The sequence below is a fragment of the Rattus rattus genome, chromosome 14, assembly GCF_011064425.1.
Source record: "Rattus rattus isolate New Zealand chromosome 14, Rrattus_CSIRO_v1, whole genome shotgun sequence".
NCBI classification, from domain to species: domain Eukaryota; kingdom Metazoa; phylum Chordata; class Mammalia; order Rodentia; family Muridae; genus Rattus; species Rattus rattus.
This window is the reverse complement of record NC_046167.1, coordinates 57,219,135-57,246,218: the sequence shown is the minus strand read 5'-3', so window position 1 is coordinate 57,246,218 and position 27,084 is coordinate 57,219,135. Positions and strand designations below refer to the sequence as shown.

Genomic DNA, 27,084 nt, shown 5'->3' with positions numbered 1-27,084 from the left:
CAGCACTTGGGAGGCGTAGGCAGGCAGAGCTCTGTGAGTTCCAGGCCAGCCTGGTCTACAGAGTGAGTTCCAGAAGAGCCAGGAGTGCTCCACAGAGAAACCCCATCTCCCCAACAAAGGAGAAGGGGAGGGCTGTTTTGGGAGAGAGAGGGAACCAGTAATCAGGGTGGGGCGGGGAGGAGTAAGAGGGACAAATAACAATAAAATAAATGCCATAATGAAGATGCCCAGCCACAAGCCATGGTCTCAGCAGGTCAGCCTGCAGCACCTCGATTGTGGCCTTCCAGCCTCCAGAACCCAGGGGTAATATATTTGTTTGAGGCAAGAGGTCCATGGTATGTGATAGAAGCCTGAAGTGATCAAGAATTGAGATTGAGAGGGGTTGGGGATTTAGCTCAGTGGTAGAGCGCTTGCCTAGCATGCGCAAGGCCCTGGGTTCGGTCCCCAGCTCCGGAAAAAAAAAAAAAAAAGAATTGAGATTGAGTTCTCTCTCTCTCTCTCTCTCTCTCTCCTCTACCCCCTCCCTCCTTCCTTCTCCTTCCCTCTCTCCACTCCAGCATCATCTTCGGTTTTCTTCTTCCTTCCTTTTAGACTTACAAGGGCTATTTTTATACTGTTTTTCTAACCTAAGACCTATGACGTGGTATATAGAACTCATTAGTGAATGAAATTAACTTCAAGTCCTCCAAATTAGGAGATGGGGACAAAGAGGAGATGGACTATGAGAGAGAGAAGAAAACAAAAGACAACTACTATGAAGGAAAAATACCCTGTTCATTAAAAATAAAGGTGACTTTCGATTGCTACCAAAAGCCTCCAATCGTGAAGTATATCTGACCTTGTTCCTCGTGTTCAGCACTTTACTTGCTGTTCTGTATTTTATCTGTACACAACCTGTCTGTGTGACTCCTGTTGATGGGTGCAAATTGTCCCACTGATTGTTTTATGTGTCTACTGTCCCTACCCAAACCGCGAATGTCTTGCAGTCAGTGGACTTGTAAGTTCTACTGTAGTCAGTGGACTTGTAAATCCTATTGAACTCTCGCAGTATCTTGCCCAACACCAGGCACAACAGGTCTTCCTTAGGCTCAGTGTAGAAGGCTTGGTCCCCACATAGTAGAGCTATCTAGATTTGAAAATTTTAGGGGACAGAGCCTTGAGGAAGTAGGCTGCCAGGAGCAGGTCCCTTCCTCCCATTTCCCCTCCTCTCCCTGCCATGAGCTTCTGCCTTACTATCCACCTAGAAGCAGTGGAGATAAGGATTATCAACCAAAACCGTGAGGAAGAATAAACCATTCCTTATTTTTCAGTGTAGAGTCAAGACCTCTTCAGGGATCCTTTCCATAGATTCAAGAACAGCTTTGTTTTTTCCTTTTGGGGGGAATAAAATGCAACATGGTTTATTTTGAGGCTATCCAGAAACGAGTCTCAGGCATTTTACTTTTTCCCCTAGTACTATGATAATTGTTGGCTGGTGCTTCTGAAACTTATTATCCAGAATGACACAGAGCAGGGCTTTAGTCTCTAGAATGATCTATTTTCATAAGCTTCTTTCCAAAGAGCTGAGTTGAAAAACGAAAAAAACACTAAATGTAGAAGACCATCGCTTCTTAAAATAAAAATCTGAACTCATATTTTGATGGGCTTTCTTATTAGGTTTGTTAGTAAGGAAATGGTTTAAACCTATTTTATGATACGTAAAAATCAGCAATTAAGTGTCCTTGTATATATAATGCATTATAAATCAAAACACAGAAACTTCCAAAGTCTAAAAGTTTATTGCCAGAACAGCAAACTTCATAAAGACACCTTTTTAAAGCACATGGAAAATGACAAGCCAAATAAACAGAAAACCTTGGCTAACAAAAGGCAAAGACTGCGCTATTGTGAACTAGTCAGAGTAATACCAAACCAAACAAGTGTATTCAAGAATATATGGGTGATAAAATCTATGTCTGAAAACTAAAGGAAACTTGGGCCAAACTACTTGGAGTGGGGCGGGGCCTGTTTGCTCCTAAAGCAGAAAGTGGAACTATTTAAGTGAGAGACAACATAAGGACTAAGACACCAGTAGTCAGTGTAATCTCTTACATCTCCAGACACAGAAATTGGACCTTATAGGCCAAGAAAAGTTACAGAGAATTGATCAAAATATGGAGGAAGTAAATTCCCAATTCAACGTGTGCTATCCTCACCACTTCTCATTCACTATATGGAAGTCCATTGGTTGAGATGAAAACTACAGAGCTAAGCGAACCTTTACTATCGGAATTCTCTTGCAGCTATGTTTTAAGCACAGAAGATTCTACGGCTATACCGCAAGCACCAGGTTTTCTTTGTTTTTTTTTTAAGATAAAGTAGAAATTCATACAAATGATTCTAAGGCATGGCAACTACTTCTGACCAACTAGTACCCAATGGAGCTACTGCTAAATGAATAGGAATAGGAGTAGGAGGAATTCCCGGTCGCATCGAAGCTTCCTCTCCGAGACCCACTACGGGAACCAGAGCGGGAGCCTGAGCGAGATCCGGACCTCGAGCCAGAGCGGGAGCCTGGGGCCGACATGTTATAAGGGCTAGGCAAACCCTTCGAGGACACGGAGGCGGCTTCCAGAAGGCGCAGCCCAGTGATGTCTTCCACCATGGAGCGATTCATGGCATCCTTGTAGGAGATTTTTAATTTGGTTTTGGGGCAGGTGAGGATTTTGGCATAGCTGCTGATGTCCTGCAACCTCTGAGCTGCACGGCCATCGATGAAACCTTTGCGGATGGCTTCTTCGGTGCTGATCCTCCCATGTACTTCCGGGTCAACAAGGCCTCCGGTGAGGAACTGGAACTCCAGGAAGCGCTGGCCTGCCTCATAGGGCAGCCATTTTTCTTTCACTGCCTCTGCTGCTGACATCTTCTTCTTTCCTTTGACACCTTCAAAGCCAATGAAGGCCTTCTGGGCGGGCTTCAGCCTGGTGGCCATGTCTTGGTCAATGAGACCCTGGGAGACTGCGTCTTGAAGGGACAGCTTCTGACCGGTGGTAGGGTGGATGATGCCACCCGTGCAAGCCTGAGCCTCCAGAAGCCTCTGACCAGTGATGCTATCCACAATGCCCCGCTCTATACCTTCTGTAATGGAGATTTTCTCCAGGTTTTCTGTGTCAAAGATGGCCGCAATTGGGCTTGACTCCTCCAGGGGGTCAGACAGAGAGCTGCTTCGGATGGTTAAATTTCTGACGCTGGATATGGTGGAAATCTTACTCACGGATTCGTGTCGAGAGCTGCTAAACACATCATCGTTGACACTCCCGCTCAAGCCGCCGCTGGTGCCAACGCCATTCTTCAAGGAGATCATGTCCGCGAACTGCGTGAGGCTGAGGCTGCCGGATCGGTATTGATCGAAGAACTTCCTGTCGACGAGGCCTTTGTCAATAGCATCTTGAATGTCATACTGACTGCCTGTCTTCCTGTCTACTAGGACTACCCTGGTGGAGCCATCGGAACCCGTGATGGTGATTTCTTCCCATTCACACTCCTGCTCACACAGCTCTTTGAAGGTTTCATAATCAATCAGGCCTTTCTTGTACGCCTCCTGAACAGACATCTCTTTGTTGGTTTCTGGGTCAACTATGACCACCCGCCGCTTTCTGAGGGTGTTCTTCTGTGAGGTCTGCACCTGTTTCTTCTTTTCTTTCAGAGGCAGCAGGCAGAGCCCGGTCTCCTCATCTTTGATGCATCTTTCTTTCAGTTGCAGATAGGTGAGGTTTTCTTCAGTGTTGGGATCGAAAAAGCCTTTGGTATCATCACTTGGGTCTGAGAGGATTTCGCTAAGCTCCTCGTTAAAATAGCCCCTCTTATAAGCCATGTCAACCGGTAACCGATGACTCTCTTTTGGATCGATGATACCGCCGGTTGCGATCTGAGCCTCCAGTAAGCGAATTCCGTGGCCCTTTTCGATGAGTTCCTTGTTCATCGCTTGGAACAAAGAGATGATGTTTCCGGTTTCAGGATCGTTATAGCCAGTGACAGCTCGTTCTGCAGAGAGAAGCTTCTCTTTGAACTCAATGCCCACCAGACCTCTTTTGTAGGCTTCCTCCACAGGTAACCTTAAATTGCTGACAGGATCCACTATAAAACCAGTAGCTGCTTGGGCTTCCAGCAACTCCAGAGCGGTACCAGGTCGAACTAAGCCAATTTTCATAGCCTCGTAGATGCCAAGCTTCTGTTTCGTGGTCTCATTATAAATACCTGCTATGCAGCTTGACCCCTGGAGGAAGTCCTTAATTCTCTCGCCAACCTCATCATAAGAAATCTGACCAGATTCCAGTTCATTTACAGTGGATGGTCTCAATATGCCAGAATCAACCAGTTCGGTGACGGTCACTGGCTGTCTGATTCCTTGGAAGGACATGCTTCTCTTCTGTACTGACAGCAGGAGCAGACCCGTGTGGGGTTCGATTCTGCATCGTTCTCTCAGCTGCATGTAGCTGACCTTCTTCTTGGTGATTGGATCCACGAAGTTCTTCTGGCTATCTCGGGGGTCATTCAAGGAGCGATACAAATCCCTATCAATCAGCCCACGGGCCAAGGCTACATCTTTTGGCAAAAAGACACTGTTGACTGGATCAACTACACCCCCTGAAGCAAGCTGGGCTTCCAGCAGGCGCATTCCGGTTTCTCTGTCAATCAAATTCTTCTTGATGGCTTCTGAAACAGATACAGTCTTGCCTGAAAACGGGTCATCAAAACCAGTGATGGCTTTCTCGGCTGTGTAGATCTGTTGGCGGTCATCAAAGTCAATGAGGTCCCGAGCTATGGCATTGTCCACTGTGAGCTTCTCATTCCGATGGGGATCGATGATACCACCGGTGGCTGCCTGGGCCTCCAGAAGCATGACTGTGGATTCTGGGGTGATGAATTTCTTTCTCTTGGCCTCCACCAAAGAGTATTTTTCCTTGGGAGAAGCAGAAGCACCAGCGATGGCCCCCGCACCCCGCAGGAAAGGCTGGATCTCTGAAGCCACTTCCTCCACTGACTTCTTCCCCTTCAACAGCTTGTCCAGTGTTGTCTTGTCAATCAACTGGCACTCATAGAGCTGCATTGCTGTCACCTTCTTCCTCAGCCCGTCAAATACCAGCTTGGAGGAATCAACGGTCCACTCGTACTCTGTCTGGGTCTCCCGATGGGACCCATAGGGGCGCTGCCTGAGTTTGTCAATCTCCTTCTGAAGTCTGCAGCGTTCCGTTTCCAGCTGGGACTGAGTCTCCCTGGTGGAATCCTCTAGCTTCCGCCTGCACCTCTCTTCGATCCTCTTGATCTCTGCCTGGAGTCTCTCAATCTCACTCCTAAGACTGTTCTTCTCTCTCTCACTCTTCTCTCTTTCCGACTCTATCTTCCTAATGGTCTCCTCCTTGCGGGAGTATTGAGTTTTCCACTGGTTCAGGTCGTTCTGGATCTGCTGCTTCTCACACTCCAGGCGCTGTTTCACCCGGGTTTCTGCCTCCAGCGTTGCTTTGGCACGGTTCAGCTCGTCCTCCAGCCGCTGCAGCCTTGCCTTGTCTTGCTCCAGGACCTTAATCTTCACCAGCAGGCTCTCTCTCTCCTGAACGACTTGAGTGCACTGACTCTTTGACTCCTGAATCCTATTAGATGCCTAGAATTCAAAAAAAGAAAGAAAGAAATGGGGAAAAAATACTGTTTAGATGCTAGCATATGATCAATGTAATTTAACCTCCTTTCCTACATACATATTTTAAACATAGTCTCATTTTCCCCTGTCTGTATTTTCCCTACATATACTGTTAATTTGCTACCTGACACATTACTGGAAGAATTATGAAAATATAGATTGCCAGTTTGGTAAATGGCGTCATACTTACTGTTTCGTGTTCCTTTTCCACAGACAGAATTAGAAGTTGTAAGCCTGCCTTACTTTTACCAGTAATGATAATTTGAAAAAGGGAGAGCAATTTTCTTCCAAGTTACCATCCCTGCTGCACTTGCTTCTCACCTGCATACTCTACTGACACATTTAACAAAGCAATACAAATATACAGATACACACACACCACCCAGCCCCACACAAATATTGTCTATAGAAGTCAAACACATTAGAAGTCGTTTTTAAATTAGGGCTTGTTAGAAGGAGTCAAACAGAAAGAAACGTTAGGTGCACAATCAAAAATCAACAGGGTAATGCATGCAGAAAAGACATCTAAGTAGAGGTGGAAATTTAAAATCATGTAAGAAATAACCAAAAAATTATTACTTTTTGAGAAAAAAAATTGAATTAAAGATGATGTGTAGTGGGGCCACCGGATACTGGATACCTTGTGTTTTAGTACGTTGAAATGGTGGTGTTGGGGACTGAACCCAGGACCTTGTGCAAGCTAAGTGCATGATCTAGCTAGCACTCACCGGAAGCCCAGCAAAGAGCAGAACATTTGTGGGAAGTATCTTAGATGTTTTTCTCATGCTAAAGTTTTTAAAGTAGGGCCAAGCATGGGGTTTCGACAGAGTGGTATTCAATGCAGTGACAGAGAGAGGATGGCATTGGGATGATTTTAAAGCCATAGTAGAGATCTGACAAGTAATAAGGGCATGAGCAGTAAACAGGAGAAATTAGGCATTCTGGAAGCAGCGAGACAACAGTTCAGATTAGATCTGGAGTCAGTTACGGGGAGACACAGTGAAGCTTTGATCAAATATTTGTGAATACCTCTAAAGCCTGCTTTTGGAATTTCTCAATTTCCTGTCTCAAATTTTCCCTCTCTCTCTGTAAATCATTAATCAGCCCCTGCAGTTCCAGGGTTCGATTGTTGCTGATCTGCAGCTGGCTCCTTAGCTCCGAAATGGTTGAGTTTTTATCGCTATCTGCTTCGCTTCGGCCCCTCCGCAGGTCGTCGTATTCCAGCCTCAGGTTCCGCAGCTCCTCCTCCAGCATCAAATGCTCCTTGGTCAGGTTCTCCGTGAGAGACTGTAGCCTTTCAATCTCTATTTTACTTTCATTGAGGCTCCTGCTTTTGTCTTCTATGGCCTTCTGGAAATGCTCATTCCTCAAGTGAGCCTGCTTGACGTTTTCCTGTTCCTGCACGAGCTGCCGCCGAAGGGCCTCTACATCCAAGGAGAGCCTCCTCAGCTCCTCCTGGGTCCTCTGCTTCTCCCTCACATGGCCATCCAGCACATCCCTCTGCTGCCTGAGATCATCCTCGCTCCTCTTCTTAACAATGGATGCCTGCTCCAGCTGCTGGGTCAGGTTGGTGATCTTGACCGCCTGCTCTTTCAGAGACCTCCTCATGGCCTCCAGCTCCTCCTCCAGCATCTTCCTCTTGGAGGACTCGTCGGAGGCCGTCCTCTTCAGCCTACTCAGCTCCTCTTCCGCTTTCTGCTTCTGCAGCTGCAGATCCTTCAGGGAGCTTTGGATCCTCGTGATGTCCTGATCCTTCACGGTCCTCTCCTGGGAAACCCTCTCATAGTCAATTCGCAGGCGCGTCAGTTCTTGTTCCTGAACCTTCAGCTTGCTCATGGCCTCCGTGGCGCTGCTGTTGGCTTTCTGCAGGTCATACTGCACTCTCTGCAACTTGGAATTTTCGTCCTCCAGGCATTTCCTCTCATTGGTCTCTTTGTCTACCAGCTGTTTGAGCCTTTCGATCTCCTTGTTTTTATCTTGGATCGTCTTGGCAGCATCATCGAGGGACTGCTTGTACCTCATGCTCTCTTCGGTCCGCATCTGAGTGACCTGTCGGAGCTCGATCTCCAACTGCTGTTTCCTCTGAGACATCTCTGAGCCACTGGCCTTTTGCTGCTGGACATTCTCTTCAACCCTCCTGAGGTTCTCGGTGGTCTGGGCTAGAGTGTTCTTCAGCCTCTTTACCTCCTCAGACAGGCTCCTGTTCTCCCGGGTGAGGTTGTCTATCTGAGCTCGGTAGCCGCTGGTGTCCTCTTCCTTTTGCATGGTCAGCTGGTGGATGGTGGTCTTGGTGATGTTGATCTCAGTCTCGAACTTGTTTCTTAAGCTAATGATCTCCTCATCGTAACTGTTCCTTACCTTACTCAGTTCATTTTCGTATTCCCAGCGACGCTTGGCCTCCTCCTGATACTCAGCTTTGAGTCTTTCAATCTCTTTATTTTTGTCCTGAATTGTCTTGGCAGCCTCCTCCAGGGACTGCTTGTGCCTGGCATTGTCCTCTGAGCGCTGCTGGATGACCTGCTTCAGTTCAACCTCCAGGTGTTGCTTCTTCTGCATGATTTCCGAGCCACAGGCTTTCTGCTGAAGGGCATTTTCCTCAGCTCGCCTTCGCTGCTCTGTGGCCTGCAAGATGCTGTCATTGAGCCTGACTATCTCGTCTTTAAGATCTCGGTTCTCCCGGGACAGTCTGTCAAGCTGGTTTCTGAGATTCTTGGAATCGTCTTCCTTCTGCATGGATATCTCCTTGATGGTGGTCTTGGTGATGTTAATCTCTGTTTCATACTTGTTCCTTAAATTACTCATCTCCTCATTATAGTGGTTTCTTACCTTTGCCAGCTCATTTTCATATTCTCTCTTCCGGGCGCCCTCTTCCTGCAGCAGAACCCTCAACCTCTCTATCTCGTACTCCTTCTCCTTGATGGCTTTCTCAGACTCTAGCTTCTGCCAGCCAAGGCTCTCCTTTTCACACTGCCTTGCCTTCTGCAGCTGATCATAGTCATTCTTCTGTTGGTCGAACCTGTCCTCCACGGTCTTTCTCCTGCGCTTCTCGTCTTCGATCTCATAGGTCAGCCGGGTGATCTTTTCATTGAGCTCTTTGATCTGACCGTAGCACTTGTCTAGGTTTTGCTTGGCTGACTTTCCATCCAGCTCAGCTTGTCTCTTCAGCTCCTCCAGGCTCACAAGCTTCGCTTTGAACTGGGAACACTCGGCCTGGTATTTCTGCAGGTTCTGATCTAGGAACTTATTCTTATTGCAATTTTCCGAGTTGGCATCCCGGGCCAGTCTTAGCTCCTCTTCCAAAACTTCAATCTTGGTGTTTTTCAGCTGTGGATATAAAATCAGAAACCATGTTGAAAAGAAAGCACTTTGGATCACAAGGAAGAAATAACACCTTTTCTTTTCAGAGCCATGTGTATTTTACACACACACACACACACACACACACACACACACACACACACACATACACACACACGCACAAATGATATCAAATAAAAACTACCAGAAAACAATCCAAGACCCTCCACACCACCCACAATGCTTCCATTGGCTGTTAGAGAATGATCTTAGAGAATGATGTGTCAACTTTGAACTCCAGCCTCCTCATTTTTAAAAACAAACTAACTTCCCCCTGACCAAAAGCATATGATTAATTATGCATGGTGGCACATCCTGTAATCCTCCACTTTAGAGGTAGAAGCAGGAGGATTATCAATTTGAGGCCAATCTAGTCTTTGTTTTGTTTCATTTCTCTTTGGTCTCAAAAAAACAAAACCAAAAAGCTTTCGATTTGATGCATCATACAGCACCCATTCAAAGATACACAGCAAATACCCATATGAACTCAATTCTACTCTCAAAAAGGGAGAATAAATTGAATAATTACTCAACATTAAAGATAAAATTCAGTCTATAGTGATCCTATCTAAAATTGTATATAAATAAAGCAAATTTCATATAAATAAAGCACTAAACGAAACCATAAGATTTTTGACAAAGTAATCACAATTTGGCAAATGCTACCTAAGTCCACTTGGAGCAGCCACTCGAGAGCACAGTACTGAGCCCAGACTAAAACTGCATTAAACCAACTGGAAGAAATGCAATTGGACCAAGCTCTGTAATAATGAAGCAGAGATAACAGGTTCTACGCTATTTCTTTTAAAAACACTTCAAGGAAACGAGTCACCTTCAGATCTTCCAGGCTCTTCAGCATCTCACTTAAGAATCTGTAGTAGTCTCCAGACCTTGTAAGTAGTTCGATGTACCTTGCATGGATGTCCGCAGCCTTCGGGAAAGAAAAAAGAAATATCTACGTATATTACTTTTTTTTTTTTTAAAGTTCTGTACAAGTTGAATAGTTTTGCCTTCTTATAATAAAACAGTGGCATTGTAAATAGTAAATTCCCATCTGTCAATTATGCTGGATCCGGAATCTAGAAATCCAGCAAAGGACCAGAACCATCTGTGTTCATGTCCGCCCTCACCACTCCAGCTGACCGTCTCTGACATCTGTGGGGGAAAGCTGTAGAAATCTACTACATAACTCCCACTTCTTAGGAGTCTGTCTCACCAAATATGGCAAGTCCAGTCCAGCACATAAAGGACACACTCAGACTTCCCCAAATGATTTCCGAAACTGTGTCATGTGTATCGATTCACACCAAAGGGAGAGTGCTAATAAGCCCTGAGTTTCAGCGGACACTCTGTACCAGAGATGTATTGCAGCATGGTAGGAAAGGTGGGCAGGAAACAGGGCAGAGACAGGCAGAAGGGACAACAGACGTGAAGAGATACATAATGACTTATGACAGTTGACATTGAGATATGGAATGATTTACACACCTCTTGCAGAATTACCCCGGATGGGGACTGAACCATGGTCCTCTTAATAGGTATGTTCAGTAGAGTTTCCAGCCCTGAGGTGTATGACGCCAGCTGGAGTTCATAATCCTGCAGAATTACAAAGTTTAAGAGAAGCATCCTTGTTTGGGTTCTTGCTTATTCAAACCCAGGATCCTGCCTGCTGGGTAAATACTCTATCCCGAAGCTATATACTCCAGTCCTGAGAAGACCTGTCTTTGTTTTCAATTTTTGTTTTTGTTTTTGTTTTTTGTTTGTTTGTTTTTTTTTTGAGACAGTCTCACTCTGTTCCTGAATGGTCTAGAACTCACTGTCTGATACAGACTGGCCTTGAATTCACAGCAATACTCCTGCCTCAGTCACTAGCAGTTATAATTGCACAGATTTATATCATCAAATTATTTCTAAAAATTTTCTCACAAAGGCCCTTAACAACGATCAGTTAATATTGTTATTAAATGAAACACATTAATTTTTGCACAGAGTACAAAAAGACACAGAGTGTCTTTAAAGCAAACCAAATAATGTAATTAATAATATCCTTGATGAAATACCAACATTCTTTTAAACCCTTAATATGTTTATTTTGGGTGTATGCACGGGGAGGTCAGAGGACAATTTGCAAAAGTCAGTTTTCTCTTAGCACTTGTGCTCTGGGATCAAACTCAGGTTGTCAGACTTGGTAACAAGCACCCTCCCCTAAGGAGCCATCTGGTCAACCATCGCCAAGCATCCTTTTTTAAAACTCTTCGGTATTTTCACACATGAACACAGTGAACTTAGGTTTTATACCCTCCCACAGTGTGCCAACATTCTTAAGGAAACCAATTTACCTTAATTGAGTTTGCGCAAAGCTCAGCGATTTTATGTACTTCTTCTGATTTATCCCGTTTGCCAGATATTTCATTGTGCAGGTTCTATACAGGATAAAATATTACAAATGTGAAAGCATACAAATGGAAGGGCTACTTCACTTTTACCATGGTTCTTTTCTTTCCCTTCAGTCTATTACTTTATGGACTCATGATCAGTAATGGCCTGAGAGGAGAACTTTTCTCCATTCTGACAGAAGAAGAAAGCCTCCAATTTATTACTTATAAGAGGAGACTTTCAATCAGAATTACCATATAGGCCCATCACTTCTCTTTTTTCTTTTGTTTTTTTTTCTTTTTGACATAGGGTCAAGGCTGGCCTTGAACTCAAGGATCTCCTATGTCTGCCTCCACCCCCAACAATGCCTGCACTCACTGTCTCAACCCTAACACTTCTTAACTATGACATGAAAACAACCTCCACCATCACTATTCTTCAGTTGTGTTTCTTTCTCAACATCCCAGTTGCTTTCTCTCTGTGCACTCCTTAAAGCATTCACAAGGTAGATTCATAATATGAAATATTCTTCATTTCAAACCAGGAGCAAACCCAGCTTAAACCCGATTAATCTCAACAGGGCGCTGGAGTGACAAGTGGGGCTATACCTTCTGCTCATTCAAAAACCGCATGACTGTGTTGGAATCTCCGAACTTCATGGACTCCAAAGAGTCCTGGCGGCGTTTGGCATCATACAGCCACTTGCAGAAGCTCTGATAGTTGTCACGGTAATTCCTCAGTTGTTTGATTTGTTTCTCCAGGTCCCACAATCTACGGGGAAAAATGTATAAAATTATTAAGGCACTCTTATTACACATTAAAATATGTAACCCATTAAGTCAGCCGATGAGTCTTCTTAGTGTCTACCTAAAGGAACTGAAAACCGCCAAGCACAAAAATTTATCATAGCACTTTTTTTTATCATATCCAAAAACTAAAACCCCAAATATGCATCAATTATGATATAAGTCCAAACAAAGGAATGGTTGCCAGCCATGATAAGGGATGAAATGGCTGCATGTGGCAGAACTTGCATGGTAGAGGCCAGAAAATCAAGAGTTTAAGGCCAATTCTGACTTTGTGGGGCACTGGAAGACAGCCAGGGTTATGTGAGATCCTATCTCACTGCTTCCCCCATGAAACCCGAAAAAAATAGACAAAATTCAACTGCTAGAAATTTAATTTTTTAAAGACAGGTGGAAAATACTCAGAGGTGATGGCACATGCCGATAATCCTCGTGCTCTGAGGCAGCAGGAGCTCAAATTCCTCAAGAGCCTGAGCCCTGTGTAGCACGACCCAATTTAAAACAAAACAAACAACAGGGCTGGAGAGACGGCTCTGTGCTTAAGAGCACTCACTGGCTGCTCTCCCAGAGGTCCTGAGTTCAATTCCCAGCAATACCTGGTGACTCACAACTATCTGTAATGAGATCTGATGCCCTCTTTTGGTGTGTCTGAAGACAGCGACAGTGTACTGACATACATGAAATAAATACATCTTTAAAAACAGTCAGGGAGTTTGGGAAAGTAGCTCAAAGGCAGTAGTACACTTGTCTAGCATGGGGAAAGTCACAGGTTCAATCCATACTACCACAAAAATAAATGACTAAGATTAAATAAGCGAGACGCCATGACAGACAGGAAGTCTAGCTACACACTCTGTGGGGAAGGAGACCGACACACCTGAAGTCTATCTGCTTATCTATCTTTTGCCAGCGATCTGTCAGCTGTGTCACTTTCTCAGTGAATTTGCCCAGGTCCAGGTCATAGAGCGGGTACTGCTGTGAAGACTGGGAGTGAATCTGCTGTGCCTTCTGCAGCTCCGTCTTCATGGTGGCCAACAGCGACTTTTTCAAGTTCAAGTCATTTTTTATTTTCTGCAAGTTAAAGGGGGAAAGGTGCATACAAAGTCATCTCCTCCTCCACCACTGTACGCCACCCCTGAGCCACTACGTATTTACATCTACTTCTGGTGCTGAGGCAAAGTAGCATTCTTACCACTGAGCTGCCCGCTGGCTCTATCATTAAAAGAGAAAGGCCTGGAGACATAGCTCAGGGCTGGAGAAGCTGAACAGTCACAAGGTTCTGGATTTGATCCTCAGTATCTCCAAGATAGCAATCCCCCTGCCTCTGCCTCTCACGTACTGGGATTACAAGCATAAACTATCACGCATGGCTGAGAGGCCCTGAAGTGAAGAAATCATTCTAACTCAGGACTCCACCAACCATTTCCACTACAAATCACGTTCATCCTATTCCTCCTGACAAACACTGGAAACAGTTTCCTGTCAATGACTGACATTAGCCATGTATAGACAATAAAAACTAAAAGGTCCAAAACCCCATGAAACCCAGTTGCATATCTGGGGAAAGCATGGGCCGTGGGTGGGGTAGTGCACCCCAGTAATCCCATTGCCAGGAGGTGGCGGCAAGAGGAGCTGGAGTTCTAGGCCAGCCTCAGCTATAGTGCTTTTGAGACCTAAGTGACCTACATGAGAGCCTTCCTTTCATACAAAAGGCATGGAAGTCAGCCTATACTAATAAGTCATTACCAACTCACCAATCATGTCAAGTAGATCACACAAATGCATGACACTGACACACTAGAAGAAACTAGGTACAGTGTATATGGGCCCTATCCTGTCAGCTTTGCTGTAAACCTACAATAATTCTAAAAACAAAACACTCATGAAAACTTAGTGAGGCTTTGGAGCAGAGGGCGGAGCTCTCCATCACTTCCTGGGGGCCTAGGCTGTAGTTGTGAGTGACCCTTAAAGGTACCTTCAGCCCGCAGCGGTAAGCCTCCACTTTATCCAGGTCCAGACAGACAGTTTCCTCCTCTGTCAGTCTCGCTTCGTAGACCTTCAGCATGTCTTCCGTTTGCAGAATTGCCTGGAGAAGGGCTCTCACAGAGCACAGGCTGCAAAGAGCAAAACACATGACTAATGTTTCCAGTGCCGTAATCGGATGGTTACTATTGGCTCTTGGTCAGTTTTGGGAAACAGGGTGATATAAAGGCAGTTGGGAGGAGGGTGGGCATCTTTAAGGCACAAGCTCCAATAGGCCAAGCACATATAAAGAATGAAATCAGGCAAGAATGAAGCTTGACAGGGTTGGGGATGAGGCTCATTGAGAGAACAGTCACCCTGGGCTCTATCCCCTTCACCAAAAGGGAAGACAAAAGGAAATTTGAAAGTGCCAACTGTTCTTGAGAGGTACTAGCAGAGCACACCTGTTTAAGTAGCCATCTGTGACACCATTGATATTTTCCAGCTTCTGAAATAGTCCAAATATCTCATTCTGTAAATAGCAGTACTTTTCAGACCCTCGGAAGTTGGCAAGCATGTCTTTAAGCTGATTGAGAACCTCAGCCAGGGCTTGTGAGTCGTTCTGTACACTCTGTCAAGAAAGGAGGGGAGCACATTTCACTAGCTGTGCGACTCTTTCAAAGCCATTTTTAACCAGTCGCTTTAGGGTTTGCAGCAAGCTGTTCTGCTCTGCATAACGAAGGCCACCGCTCCTGTCAGGTACCTGCCACGGTGCTTGTATCCAGGCATATATATGTATCCAGAGCACCTAAAATCTACTCTCTCAGCAAAATTTCAATAAGTACATTATTACCTACAGTTCCCTGATGCACACCAGATCTCAGATTTACTTTACTGCAAACGTGTACCCTCTGATCTACATCTCCGCACTTCCTCCTTGGCCCATCCCTGGTCATCACTAGGTCATCACTAGAACGTTTCTATACGTTCGACTCCTTATTCAATTGCACATGTTAGTGAGATCACCTACTGCCTGTCTTTCTGCCCTTGGTCTATTTCACTCAGCATAACATCCCCCAGGTTCACATAATTCTCAATTTTTCTCAGGTTTTCAAAACTGGATAGTAGTCCATGTTGGGCTGGAGAAATGACTCTGTGCTTAGGAGCCTGTACTGCTCTTGCCGAAGACCCGAGTTGGGTTCCCAGTAAGCACCTACCTGGGGCAGCTCATAGCTGCCTATGACATCAGCTATAGGGGATCTGACACCCTCTTCTGATCTCTGTGGGAACCCAAACTCATGTGACTGTACCTCCCTGCCCTTGCCGTAATTTAATATAAATATAATTTAAAATAAATGTATCTTCTATAGGGTTCATATACCACAAGTTTAATACATTATATATATATATATATGTATGTATGTATGTATGTATGTATATGTGTATGTATATATATGTATATGTGTGTGTGTGTGTATATATATATATATATATATAAATTCTGCACTGTAGCTGTGGGATTCTTAAGGTTGAAACATCTTTAGTATAGCAATGGAAAACAAACACACTTGCCTATAATCGCATAGGCCATGGGGCGGTTTTCTTCATTCCCAGATAAGCACAGGACCTGAGGAATCGGGAGATTAATGCTAGCAGGTCCTACCTTGAGCTCGTTGATTTTCACGGTGATGTTGTGCGTAGAGCCCTGGTCTGTGAGCAGCAGATTTTTGAGTGTCATCCTGGCCTCGCAGTGCTCCATCTGCCTGCGGATCTTCTGCAACTCCATCAGCAGCCACGTCTCCTGTTTGTCGTTCTCTCTGTTAGTCTCAATTACTTTATTGTGGTTGACATCCTGGCAGGTACCCACGTGAGTGATTTCAGTTTTGGTGACTGTAAAAGTAAGAACCATAAATATGAGAGACTGCCAAGCTGGCAAGGTGCGAGGTTGCTCAACTGTATAAAAATATGCCTACTTCCTGTGACTTGATTCTAGAGCTTGGGTATACAAATTCTTTTATGTGTCTGCTATATAGTAAATAAGACTTATTGTCCCTCAAGTGTTCCTGTGCCGGAAGACTGGTCCCTAATGTAAAGTCCTGATGTAGTAGGGCGTTTAAGAGGTAGGCCTAGGGATGATTAGAGTATGAGGTACCACCCTCAGCTAGGATGACTGCACATCTCCTGCAAGATGGCTAACTCTCTGGCACTGATCAGACCTCAGTTAAGTGACTTATTCTAAGGTATTCCATCCCTTCTACATGCCACCATTCCCATTTCTGCTTCTCTGGTGAATTATAACAAAGCCACGATCACTCAGCAGGCTCCATACTGTCTCCCAGCCATCAGAGTAATGGACTAACTAAACTCCTTTTCTTTATAAGTTGTCCAGTTTCGGGTATTTTGTTATGTCAACACATAGCACACTAAGTGACTTTCTTTTTTCACGATTAAAGATTTATTTATCATTTATTTATTTATTATATAGAAGTACATGGTAGCTATCTTCAGACACACCAGAAGAGGGCATCAGATCTCATTACAGATGGTCATGAGCCACCATGTGGTTCCTGGGATTTGAACTCAGGACCTCTGGAGGAGTAGTCAGTGCTCTAACCACTGAGCCATCTCTCCAGCCCCCACTAAGTGTCTTTGAAGGAAACGGTTTTACACAGGTGGCTCTCTTTTTCAAACCACCTCTCTGACTGATACTAAGAAAACAGATGGTGCAGTCTGACCTGTCTGGTGCTGGGGGTGGCCAGGAAGCTGAATGACCAGGGTCTGGTAATGCTTCTGGGCATCAGTGAACTGAGACTGCATCCTCCGTTTGTCATCGTCTCCAAACATCTCCGAGCCTTGGCTGTTTTTGATGAAGTCTTGGTAATGGAGCTCCAGGTCTTCAATGGTCTTCATGTAATCTTCCTGTCTCATGGTTTTCAGCTAGAAGCGAATCAGGCACAGTGAGTTGGGAAGAAGTGAGTCTTCCTCACCCCCATGCAGGACAGAGTGGGCAGGGCAACCCTCGTCATAGGCTAAGCTATAAAAGGTCTTGGGGGCTTCATCAGCATTTCTAAGAAGCATAGCAGAAGCTTGCCAGTGGCCTTTTCCTTCACAGGATATTTTTCTTCAAACACAATATTATGGAGAAACTCAACTATAAGCAAAGCAAATGCAGCATAGCTGTTCTAAAAAGATAAGGGAGCTCAAGGCCCTATAGCTTCCCATTCTATTTACTTTTCTTTGTTTATCACTTCACTAAAGGACTCCTCAACCCAAGGCTCTGCCAACCACACCTTAAGGATCTCTGACTTGGAGGGATGCTTTCAGAGCTCTTCCGAGAATGACTTCCCCTTCTGCCTTGTTCCAGTGGATGAGTATGACCTCATTCCCACCGTCTCCAAGGAGATGGGGGCCCACACTGCCTTTTCCATAAGTATTCTGGCTTGTCAGGTCTCTTCAGGAGGTGTGTCTACTTGTCTCATAACCAGCCATGTGCTGATTCGGTCTTGTATGAGATGCTAGCCGAAGGACCTCAGGCTTCATGCGTGATAAGCAAGCTTTCTACCCCTGAGTGCCACCCCTTTCTGTGCAGCCGTGGACAGACCAGTCCTGTGTAAGACTAGGAGGCCTCACATGGTGGGACACAAAATCTTCATTTGTCCAGTGACTAGGTCCACTGGACCACGCAGCCCTCTGGGCAGCCCTGGAGACATACCTTGGCAATAGTCATGGCTCTGATCTTCTCGATGTCAATCATACAGTAATGCCAAGACACCAGGCTCTTCATGTTGATGTAGAGCTGGTTCCACAGAGCCAAGATGGCTTCATAGTACTGCTCAATCCTGGAGGAAGGAAAGGGAGAACACTCCAGCCCACACAGAAAAGCTGGACCAGTTTGTACTGCTGCCCATAAATCTAAACCAAACCTTATGGAGTGATTGTGTAATTCTCGAAACTGTCAACATGTCAAGAGATCCAGACTAACCCACCTCCCAGAAGTACACTCTTGACTTTATCTGTCGTTATATAGAACATTCAAATCATCCTGGTTGAGCTAGGCTATCTGGTTCTTTGTTATGTTGACTGTTAGCAGTGTTTTGATTGCCAAAGGGCTTAAATGCTGACAACCCCTGAACCCTGGAAAGGAGAGGAAGGTAGGGCATTTCCCAACACTTCCCACCCAGTGTGGGGCTCAGGATTTCCAACCTAAAGCATGTGAAAAGAATCTACTGTGGACAGCCCATAACACGTATGCTCTACCTGCTGGCCAACAATCGCTGCCATTCGTAAGGGGCATGTCATATTCATGATTACTTTTGAAATAACTGATTCGCTAAAAAAAGGGGGGGGGGCATGGCAAGTGCCCTCATGCTTGCCCCTGGCTCTCTGATATGGTCAGATGCTCTCTTTTATCCATAATAAACTCTTCACCACAAACTCGTGACAATGGGAAGTGCCTTTTCTGGGGGCGATTACAGTAAGGAAACACTTCTGTGAGCTGCTCATTCAGACACCAGCCCTCCTGCCCCACCGTTCAGTGTCACCGCTGCTAGGAACTTCAGAACTTACTTGCAAGAAAGGTCCACAGCCAGTGGGTTTGGAGGAGGGATGATCAGGCCCACAGAAGGGACAAGCATGTCAACGCCTCCGGGGCCGGTCACGTACCACTTGCTACGCTCATTGTTGTCCTTGAGGATACATTCATCCCCCTTGTGGACGATTTTCTGCCAAAGAAACAGAGATGAAAATGGAAGCATACGAATGGGTGGTCCTCCTGTGCTTTCCCCCATCAAATGAAGACAATCAGGATACTCCCAAGCAGGACCTGTGTAAACAATCCGTGTGAACCCAGAGGGATCGGCAACGTTAGCAATGTGCTAAGTGAGTTAGAGAAAGAGACCGGTAGAAGATCCCCCAGGAGTGAGAGAACGCCTCTGCCATAGGCAGATCTCCATCTCATTTTCTTCCTGTTTTGCATTCGTGCTTTGTACATTAGACTTAATATGGGGGCGTCACTTGCCTCAGTCATATTTGCTCTTAAATTGACATCAGTCTGCTAAAAAAAAGAAGTAACCTTCTCCGTGATCCTAGCCCCCTTCACCGAGCTTGGTGGCTCAGACCTGCAGTCCCAGCTACTCGTGAGGCATTGGCAGGGGCGTTACAAGTTCAAAGACTGCCTGGGGTATGAGCAAGACTAAGCGTAACCTGGTCAACTTAAGACGATCATATCTCAAGATAGGAAATACAAAAAATAAGGCCTGAACGTATAGCTCTGTGGTAGTATGACTGCCGGCCATGTGTGAGGCCCTAGGTTGAAGGGTCAATACACTAATAAATAAGTAAATTCAATTAATTAATTCCAGTTCCCACCCCACCCTTTACAGAGGCAGGATTGTGCTGTGTAGCCTTGTAGGATAGACTAAAACTCACTATGTAGACCAAGATGACTTTAAACTCACGGAGTTCCTCCTGCTTGTGCCTCCTGAACGTGAAGAATAAAGGCATGTACCTCAACACTTGGCTGGATACGGCTTCTCAAAATGGCTACTAAAGGCTGGAGGTGCAGCTTAGTGACAAAGTGCTTTCATAGCCCTGATCCCTCACACCAGAGGAAGAAGAAAACCAAAACAAATAACAATAAAAAAAATACCAGCCTGCATATTAGGGCAACTGTCTATCTGAACATAAATTTTTACCTCATATTTCAATCCAACCTACTTTTTCCCTACTTTCCTTCCTTCCCTCCTTCCTTCCTTCCTTCCTTTTCTGCTTTGTTTGTTGTTGGTATTGGCTTTTTGTTTTTTTTGTTGTTTGATTTTGGCTGTTCCTAGAAACAAGGTCTCCCTCTCCACCCTGGGCTGCCTTTCCATGTAAGGGAATTCTGTCTCCTCCTTCCAGGTTCTAAGATTATAGGCGTGGGCCCCCACATTCAGCCTAACTTCTTTCTCCCCACACATGACCTTAGAACATGCCCCAGGGTAGAACAGACCCCTGTTTCATAAAGCTCCTCTAACTGGGTAAACACATTTTGCCTCTTAGATCCTTCAGAATTTGATTGTAAGGAAGCAGACGGGAGGAGTCACAGATAAAAACAGCCACTAATGTAAACTAATGTGAACCCGCATAAAGCTTCCCACAGAGCCTACAGGATGGACGTGATCCAGAACTGCCAACAACTCACTTTACAAGCGCCACAACAGTGCTCTCTCTCATTTATCTTGTCTGAAACTTAAAGATGGGGTGTTCACAAACAAGCCTTAGGTACCACAAGAAGGAAAAGTGAACCTTTGAAAGGTTTTAAACCTTCAAGATACCCATCGTCTAGGTGAGGCATGGGTCTCAGACATAGTCTGTGCTCAGCGTAACACGGAGGGAGCTTCACCTTCCTTCTCCAGCACCCAAAGGAAGCAGCTACTGTCCTAATTCCTAACAGTTCCAGGGGCAGCTCAGGGTTACTGCTTTGGTTCAACGGGTGATTGCTTTACTTTGAAAAGACTCGACTACGGTCCTTATTGGAACTATGACTAGTTTTGCCCTCTTGGTTGACAAAAGCTTATGTGAAGAAAGAGGAGGCCTGGCTCTGCTCCTGGACGTGGACGCACACCTGGTCTTGTTTGTAGTCGCAGAGGGCCCTGAGAATAATGGGCTTGTTGCTCCTGTAGTCTGGGTTCCGAGGCTTCAGCTGCACGATCTTCTTGGACTTGTTCACCAAGTTCTGCACCTGACGCTTGTATTCCAGGATCTTCTCCCGTTCTTTCTGCAATTGCAAATACAATCTGCCTTCAACACGGGCGCCCCGTGAGCTTTAGAGACCTCTGCCACAACATCCAAGTTAAATATTGCTACAGTTCCATGAGTGACAATAAGCCCGAAATACATCATGAGGTAACATAACCTTCCACAGTGAGCCTTTGGAATTAATCGAGCAGGAAAGGCTATCTCCATGAAAGGACCATGTGGATAAAATGTGAGGGGTGTTTTCCCAAGGGTCTTGTCAAGTTAAGTCATGGTGTTCTCTCTGCTCTTGTTTTCTGTAATAAGTTACTGAGATACTGAAGCAAAAGCCCTTCCCTACAGTAGCTGGACAAGTCACAGAAAGATGACGAAATTGAGGAGTGGGCCCTGTGTGGGCTGTAGTCCAGCACAGCCCATCGTGTCAACCCACCGCCCCCGCCCCTGGTGCAGCTGCTGAGGGTCTGGGAGTGTCACGGTACCTCCAGCTCTTTGATCTGCTCCAGCAGGTGCTGGAGGGGCATGTTCTTGTCACAGGGGTATTTCTTCCTGATGGAGTCCTGCAGTCCCTTCAGGTAGGCTTCGGTTGACTGGGCCTCTTCAAAGAACTGTTCGGGATGACAACAGTCAGCGTCAGTAAAGAGGAACTTGAGAAAACGCCAGGGTTTGGATCTCACACAACCCAAAGGCTTGTGTGCAAAAGACTGGGTTCCTGGGGTGGCGCTAATGGGGACAGTGAAACCTACAGAAGGGGCATCGTGGGTGGCCTGATCGTTGGGGTGGACCCTCAGAGAGAATCAGAGGACCCTAGCCGCTCATCTTCCTCCCACTGTGAGGCCTACCTCTTCACCAACTAGAATGATGTGGACCCCGGGCCACAGACTGGACCAGCTAAAACTGTCGTCCAAATAAATGTTTTCTCTCTTTAACTTTAATTACCCTGAGTGTTTTGCTAACACTGGGAAGAAATTTAACCAACACCATCACTTAGTAGTTCCACTTTGAGAACTGTCACCCCCACACAAGCCTCTGCTAAGTGGCTATAGGAAAAGATTCTAGTAGAGGACGCTCACAGACTTGGTAGCAGGGCCGTGACATGTGCTTAGAAACACCTCAGCCATACAATGCAGGCACGTGGTGTGTTATTTTAGACTAGGAAAAGTTCTCCGGAGATCACCCTGGGGTCTGAGCTCCTTGTTTTGTACACGAGAAACTGAAGCCTGGAGTTGTGACCTGTTCTAAAATTACACAGTCACGTGGTAATTCCAGAAAGCTAGAACGGGCTTCATCACTGATGTCAGCACTCTTCTCTCGGTTCCATGGACACTCTAAAATATCTGCCAGGCCCAGCGAGATGGTTTGGTGGGTAAAGACGCCTGTTGCCGAATCCGACAATCACTAGGACCATCTCAAGTAGTTGTCCTCTGACTTCTACATTCCCGTAGTGGCATGCAGCCACCACACCACACACACACACGAATGTAGATTTTTTTTTTTTTTAAAAAGATATGTCTAAAAACCTGAAAGTAGGCAGCATTTTCTTTGAGGTGGACATCAATGCACTTGGTGATTTGCAGAATCCAACTCCACTGTGTCTGAAGAGTATCCATATAGGCCTGAAACAAGAAAACGTCAAGGTATCAGCTGCCTCGTGCCCACTCAGAGGCCCAGAAGGAGACCTCCTGCACAGACCCATGAGCCAGATGAAAAAGATGCCTCTTTATTTCACCCAGCGTCTAATGACTGGAGACAGAATGTCCCACCCGAGATTTCTTGGTGCAAACAGTTCTTACAAACAGCTACCGTCAAAGGGACCAGTCAAAATGGGTCTTGCCTTAGTTGTGTATTTTCTGACCAATCAGAATGGACATGGTGCATATAGCACCAGTGTGGGATTCTGTTCAGAACTCCAAGCCTGTTCTGGGACAGGAGCTAGATCACAGGAATGTGTGATCCATCAGCTCCATCGGCCCTGGGTACAGGTCACAGATAGCAGTCTCCAGCAAAAGTCAGCAAACACCGTCCAAGAAGCTACATCTGGCCCACTGCCTTTATTTATATAAAGTTTTATTGAAATACGACCATGGTGGTTCACTTACACACTGTCCATAGCTGCTTCTGTGATGCAACAACCAAATTAGGTAACTGTGATCTCTACCAGAGATCATCTGGTAGAGTCTAAAATATCTCTGGATTTTCCAGGAAAAAACAAAAGCCAAATCCTAGCCTAGGGTGCTGATCCTAAACTAGAAAGTAAAGTTGGCCCAGCTTCGTAATGGAGAAGAATCATTCACCCACAAAGATGTCTGTTGGGAAATGTTTTTCTCCCTAACGAGAATGTGAATCCCATGAAACTTACCTCGATTTTGTCTGACGCTGGATGCTGATTGAGGACAAGTTGGTCACTTTCTTGTTTAAGCTTGTTGAGCTCCTTTTCCTTGACTTCCAGTTGACTCATGCGGATCTGCAAAAAGAAAGGACCAAAGCCTTAGCGCAAGTCACAATTAGATTTCTGCTACGTTACACTCTTCAGAGGTGGCTGCGCAGAAAACTGCATTCTGGGAACAATTGATGCTGAGGACTCACATTACACTGTCCTCAAGAACCACAGCCACTTGGGAAACCAATGTTAGTGAGGGGCTGAGACGAGACTAGGGCTATGACCTGACCAAGACCACACAGGTAATTAATAACATTGCCACCAATACATGTTGAACACCCCTAACTCCAAATGCTTGGGACATTGTTTCAGATTTGGGGTTTACTATTCTAAAATATTTAAATATTCAGAGAGATAGTTTGGAGATAGGATCCAAGCCTAAAGATAAAACTTATTTTTGTTTTCTATCCAATAGCCTGAAAGTAAATTTATATAGAATTTTGGGAGCTCCTGGATTTTGACGGCCACCTGTCACCTGAAGTCAGATATGGAAGAGTCTAGTTATGGCTTCATGGTGGCACTCAAAAAGCTTCAGAGGGAGCATCCTGGATTTCAGATTTTCAAATTGCAGGTGCTCAACACGTAACACGTTCTGATGCCAAATTTCAGGTTTTGTTCCACTGTTCTATGGTGCCACACCCTCTGGGGTTTCCGGATGGACTAATCTCCACACACACTACCCATGAATCACTCTGTCTTCATGGATACTAAACAATGAACTTGGGCTTTGGGGATGGTTAGCCAGCAATGTCATATCCCCATAGTCCTATCTAGTTGGTAGGATAAAGCAGGATGATTGAGTTCCAAAATGTAGTAGCTTTTCTGACTAACGGAGGGAAACTCTATCTCTTTAAAAATAAAGGGGGAGAGGCTGGAGAGATGCTGAGTGATTAAGAACACTGATTGCTCTTCCAGGGGACCTGGGTTTGATTCCCAGCACCCACACAGCAGCTAACAAGCTCTGGCAACTTGAGTTCCTGGGACTCCGGTGCCCTCTTTTGGCAATTATGGGCACTGCAGGCACGTGGTACACAGATACACAGGCAAGCAAAACACCCAAACACATAAAATAAAACTAAATAAATCTTACATCACTGAACAATGTACCCACTTACGAGTGGCTGATCAAATTCATTTAAAAAGACCTCTCCCCTGCCCCCCGCAAGGCAAGGTAGGCATCTTACAGAGAAGGCCTCCTGCTTCTGAGCGATGTTTGTGTTCTTGTCGCTCCAGTCATACAGCAGCTCCTCCTCCTCACAGTCATTGATCCACATGATCTCTCTCGACGTGGCCTGGATGATGTTCTGCAGCTGGCGCAGGTGGTCCATCCTCTCGAAGGAGGCTTTCTGCAGACAAGGTTGAGAACGGCGTTAGGATGACGACAGTGTAAGGACACAGAGGGACAGCGTTCTCCGCAGAATGTACAGATAAGAGTTCTTTATCAAAACCATCTGAGGCTGGGCAAAAACCCCTGAACCTGCTGCATTCACCTGGGATAGGAGAGAGGCCCTGTCTAAAGTGGTGATGCCTATGGGATCATGGGTATCTCAGAGCCAATCATTCCGAATGGTCATTCTCATCCTTTCTCCTGGTGCTAGGGGAACTCAGGGCCCCCCTCATGCTGGAGAAGCACCCTACTTTTGAGCTATGTCTCCAGCCTCTGAAGAGTCTTGATTGAGAAAATGATTTGAAGCCAGCCAGATCGCTCAGGCAAAGCATTTTCTGGATGAGCCTGCCAACCTGAGTTCAAGTCCCAGGACCCATGCAGGGAACTGACTCTACAAAGTTGTTCTTGGACCACCACATCCACTATGGCATATACACTATAGTATACATGTGCAGTACACATATACACACATACACACACCAACTGTAATAAATAAAAACTTAAAGGATAATGATGCTTGCGTTTAATCATTTTAGATAATTAGGGGGAACTAGACTCCTAGATAAATCAAGTGTTCTCTTGGTAAGTCAGACTTTGCCCCCACAAATTTAAAGTTCCAGTCTTATGCCCATCCCAACAGGAAAAGTAGTCTGTTACCAGGAGCCACACTATCTTAAAAGCATTGCAGCCAGCAAGGAAATATGAGAAAGGTGGAAATAAATCGGATGAGCCAAACAGAAAAGTGGAAATCTCTGCTCTGGGATCAAGCAACTGACATAGCATCTGTCTGGAGATGGTGACAGGTTCGTAAAAATATTCGAGGAAAACATTTTGTTTGTGTTTATACTTGTTAGAAAGGGCTGCAAACCTTTGTCACTTTAGATGCATCTAACAAGAGTCATTGATTTGAAATTTTAACTAAAAAAAAACCCAAAAAACAAACAAACAAACAAACAAACAACAACAACAACAAAAAACCCAGAACAGTGCTAGGTTCTGCCTTCAGACAACAAAATAAAACAAAACATTTGAAATTCCAATTCTAAAAGAAAATCAAGAACAACAAAATTATAATCTATGAACACAGGGGCCAGTGTATATGCAGGGTCTTTGCTGAACTCTAAGGCAGTGTATGGTCCCCCACCCCCACCCCCAGAGGTGTTTACCTCTTGAGTAATTGAACGGAATTAGCGGAGGTTAAACAAGCTTACCAGCAGGTTTTCATATTCCTCCTCCAACTGATAGATTGCGGACTTCTCACGCTGGAAGATAAGGAAACACAGGTAAATATTTAGTCCCCTTTGTGGAGGTCTATAGAAAGTGTAGCCCCTTCTATGCTTCCTTCTAAGGTGCTAGCCTCAGCTCTCTCAGTAAAAAGAAGCAATTGCTCGATTAAGTCTTTTGCCCACCGTGACCTTTCCCCAGAGAGGTTGAAGGCCCCTCCCTAGCCACTCCTCCCTTCTCCACAAGGTATTCTGTCACTTAAAAACTTGCTGAAGGAAATATGATTTCGGATCCTCTAGATCTTAGAGACATGAAGGAGAAAGCTGAGCAGATACTCAAATGGGCAAGAGTAAGGCAGAACAAAGTGAAAATGAAAACTTAGGTCTAAGGATCACACATGGGGCTGGGGCTGGGTGTGGGGAGCAAGCACTGAGATCAGACTCCTATCCTGTGCCTTCATTCTCCACTCCCCCCAACTCTGACATTTTCCCAGCACAGGAGAGATATAAGAGACACAATTTCCTTCAGGACAGATGTGACTTTACCCCCACCTAGGAGTGGGGCGCTGACCAACTCTACCAGCAATATAAGCTACATGCTAATCTCACTCTCTTCTGGTAGGCGACACTTTGCTTTCTGTAGTAATTATCTGTCTACCGCCTCTACAAATACGCATTTATAAATCACAAACTCAGGATATCCTCCTGCATGCGCCTAACATCTGGATCAACTCCTTCTCCAGGGCCCATAAAATCTCCTTCCGCTTCCCTTTTAGACAGACAATAGGGTTCAGGGGGTTGTTTTTGTTTTAATTTCTAGACTCTTAGAAAGATAATAATAGTCTTGGGTTGCAGACAAATTTGCCTAAGCGATAGGCCCTTCTATAGACTCCTTGATGAACGTGAGAAGTACCAGGTCCGCTTTGATCTTGTCTAGCTGCCAGCGGTAGTCTCCGATGGCGTTGTGGATACTCCGGTGGCTGTTGATGTGCTGCTCCACTGAACCAGAGTCCACACCCCAGGCCATCAGGTCCATCTCCGCCTGCAGCCAGAGAGGGGGAGGGGAGCACACCCTTTATTATCCTCCCAGCAACAGACTCCTTTCTCTAGAGCATCAGGGGTCAAGA

General features: G+C 45.4%; 1 protein-coding gene across 2 annotated transcripts in view; it reads right to left on the bottom strand.

Moving 5' to 3' along the window:
* Positions 1–1,759: 1,759 nt before the first annotated feature.
* The window catches only part of Dsp (desmoplakin), a 47,699-nt gene continuing 22,374 nt past the window's right edge, over positions 1,760–27,084 (bottom strand). Inside the window, exons 5-24 of one of the 2 annotated variants that reach the window (XM_032884523.1) lie at positions 26,871–26,999; positions 25,946–25,996; positions 24,532–24,693; positions 23,267–23,371; positions 22,428–22,523; positions 21,390–21,515; positions 20,780–20,932; positions 18,745–18,899; positions 17,891–18,017; positions 16,914–17,115; positions 15,842–16,068; positions 14,643–14,809; positions 14,192–14,330; positions 13,094–13,287; positions 12,019–12,181; positions 11,374–11,457; positions 10,523–10,630; positions 9,867–9,965; positions 6,707–9,001; positions 1,760–5,641 (exon numbers count right to left, since the gene is read on the bottom strand). In XM_032884523.1, coding sequence (XP_032740414.1) covers positions 2,408–5,641; positions 6,707–9,001; positions 9,867–9,965; positions 10,523–10,630; positions 11,374–11,457; positions 12,019–12,181; positions 13,094–13,287; positions 14,192–14,330; positions 14,643–14,809; positions 15,842–16,068; positions 16,914–17,115; positions 17,891–18,017; positions 18,745–18,899; positions 20,780–20,932; positions 21,390–21,515; positions 22,428–22,523; positions 23,267–23,371; positions 24,532–24,693; positions 25,946–25,996; positions 26,871–26,999 — 8,016 coding nt within the window. In that variant the 3' untranslated portion in view covers positions 1,760–2,407. The remainder of the gene's footprint in view (positions 5,642–6,706; positions 9,002–9,866; positions 9,966–10,522; positions 10,631–11,373; positions 11,458–12,018; positions 12,182–13,093; positions 13,288–14,191; positions 14,331–14,642; positions 14,810–15,841; positions 16,069–16,913; positions 17,116–17,890; positions 18,018–18,744; positions 18,900–20,779; positions 20,933–21,389; positions 21,516–22,427; positions 22,524–23,266; positions 23,372–24,531; positions 24,694–25,945; positions 25,997–26,870; positions 27,000–27,084) is intronic. The other variant, XM_032884524.1, reaches the window with a different exon arrangement.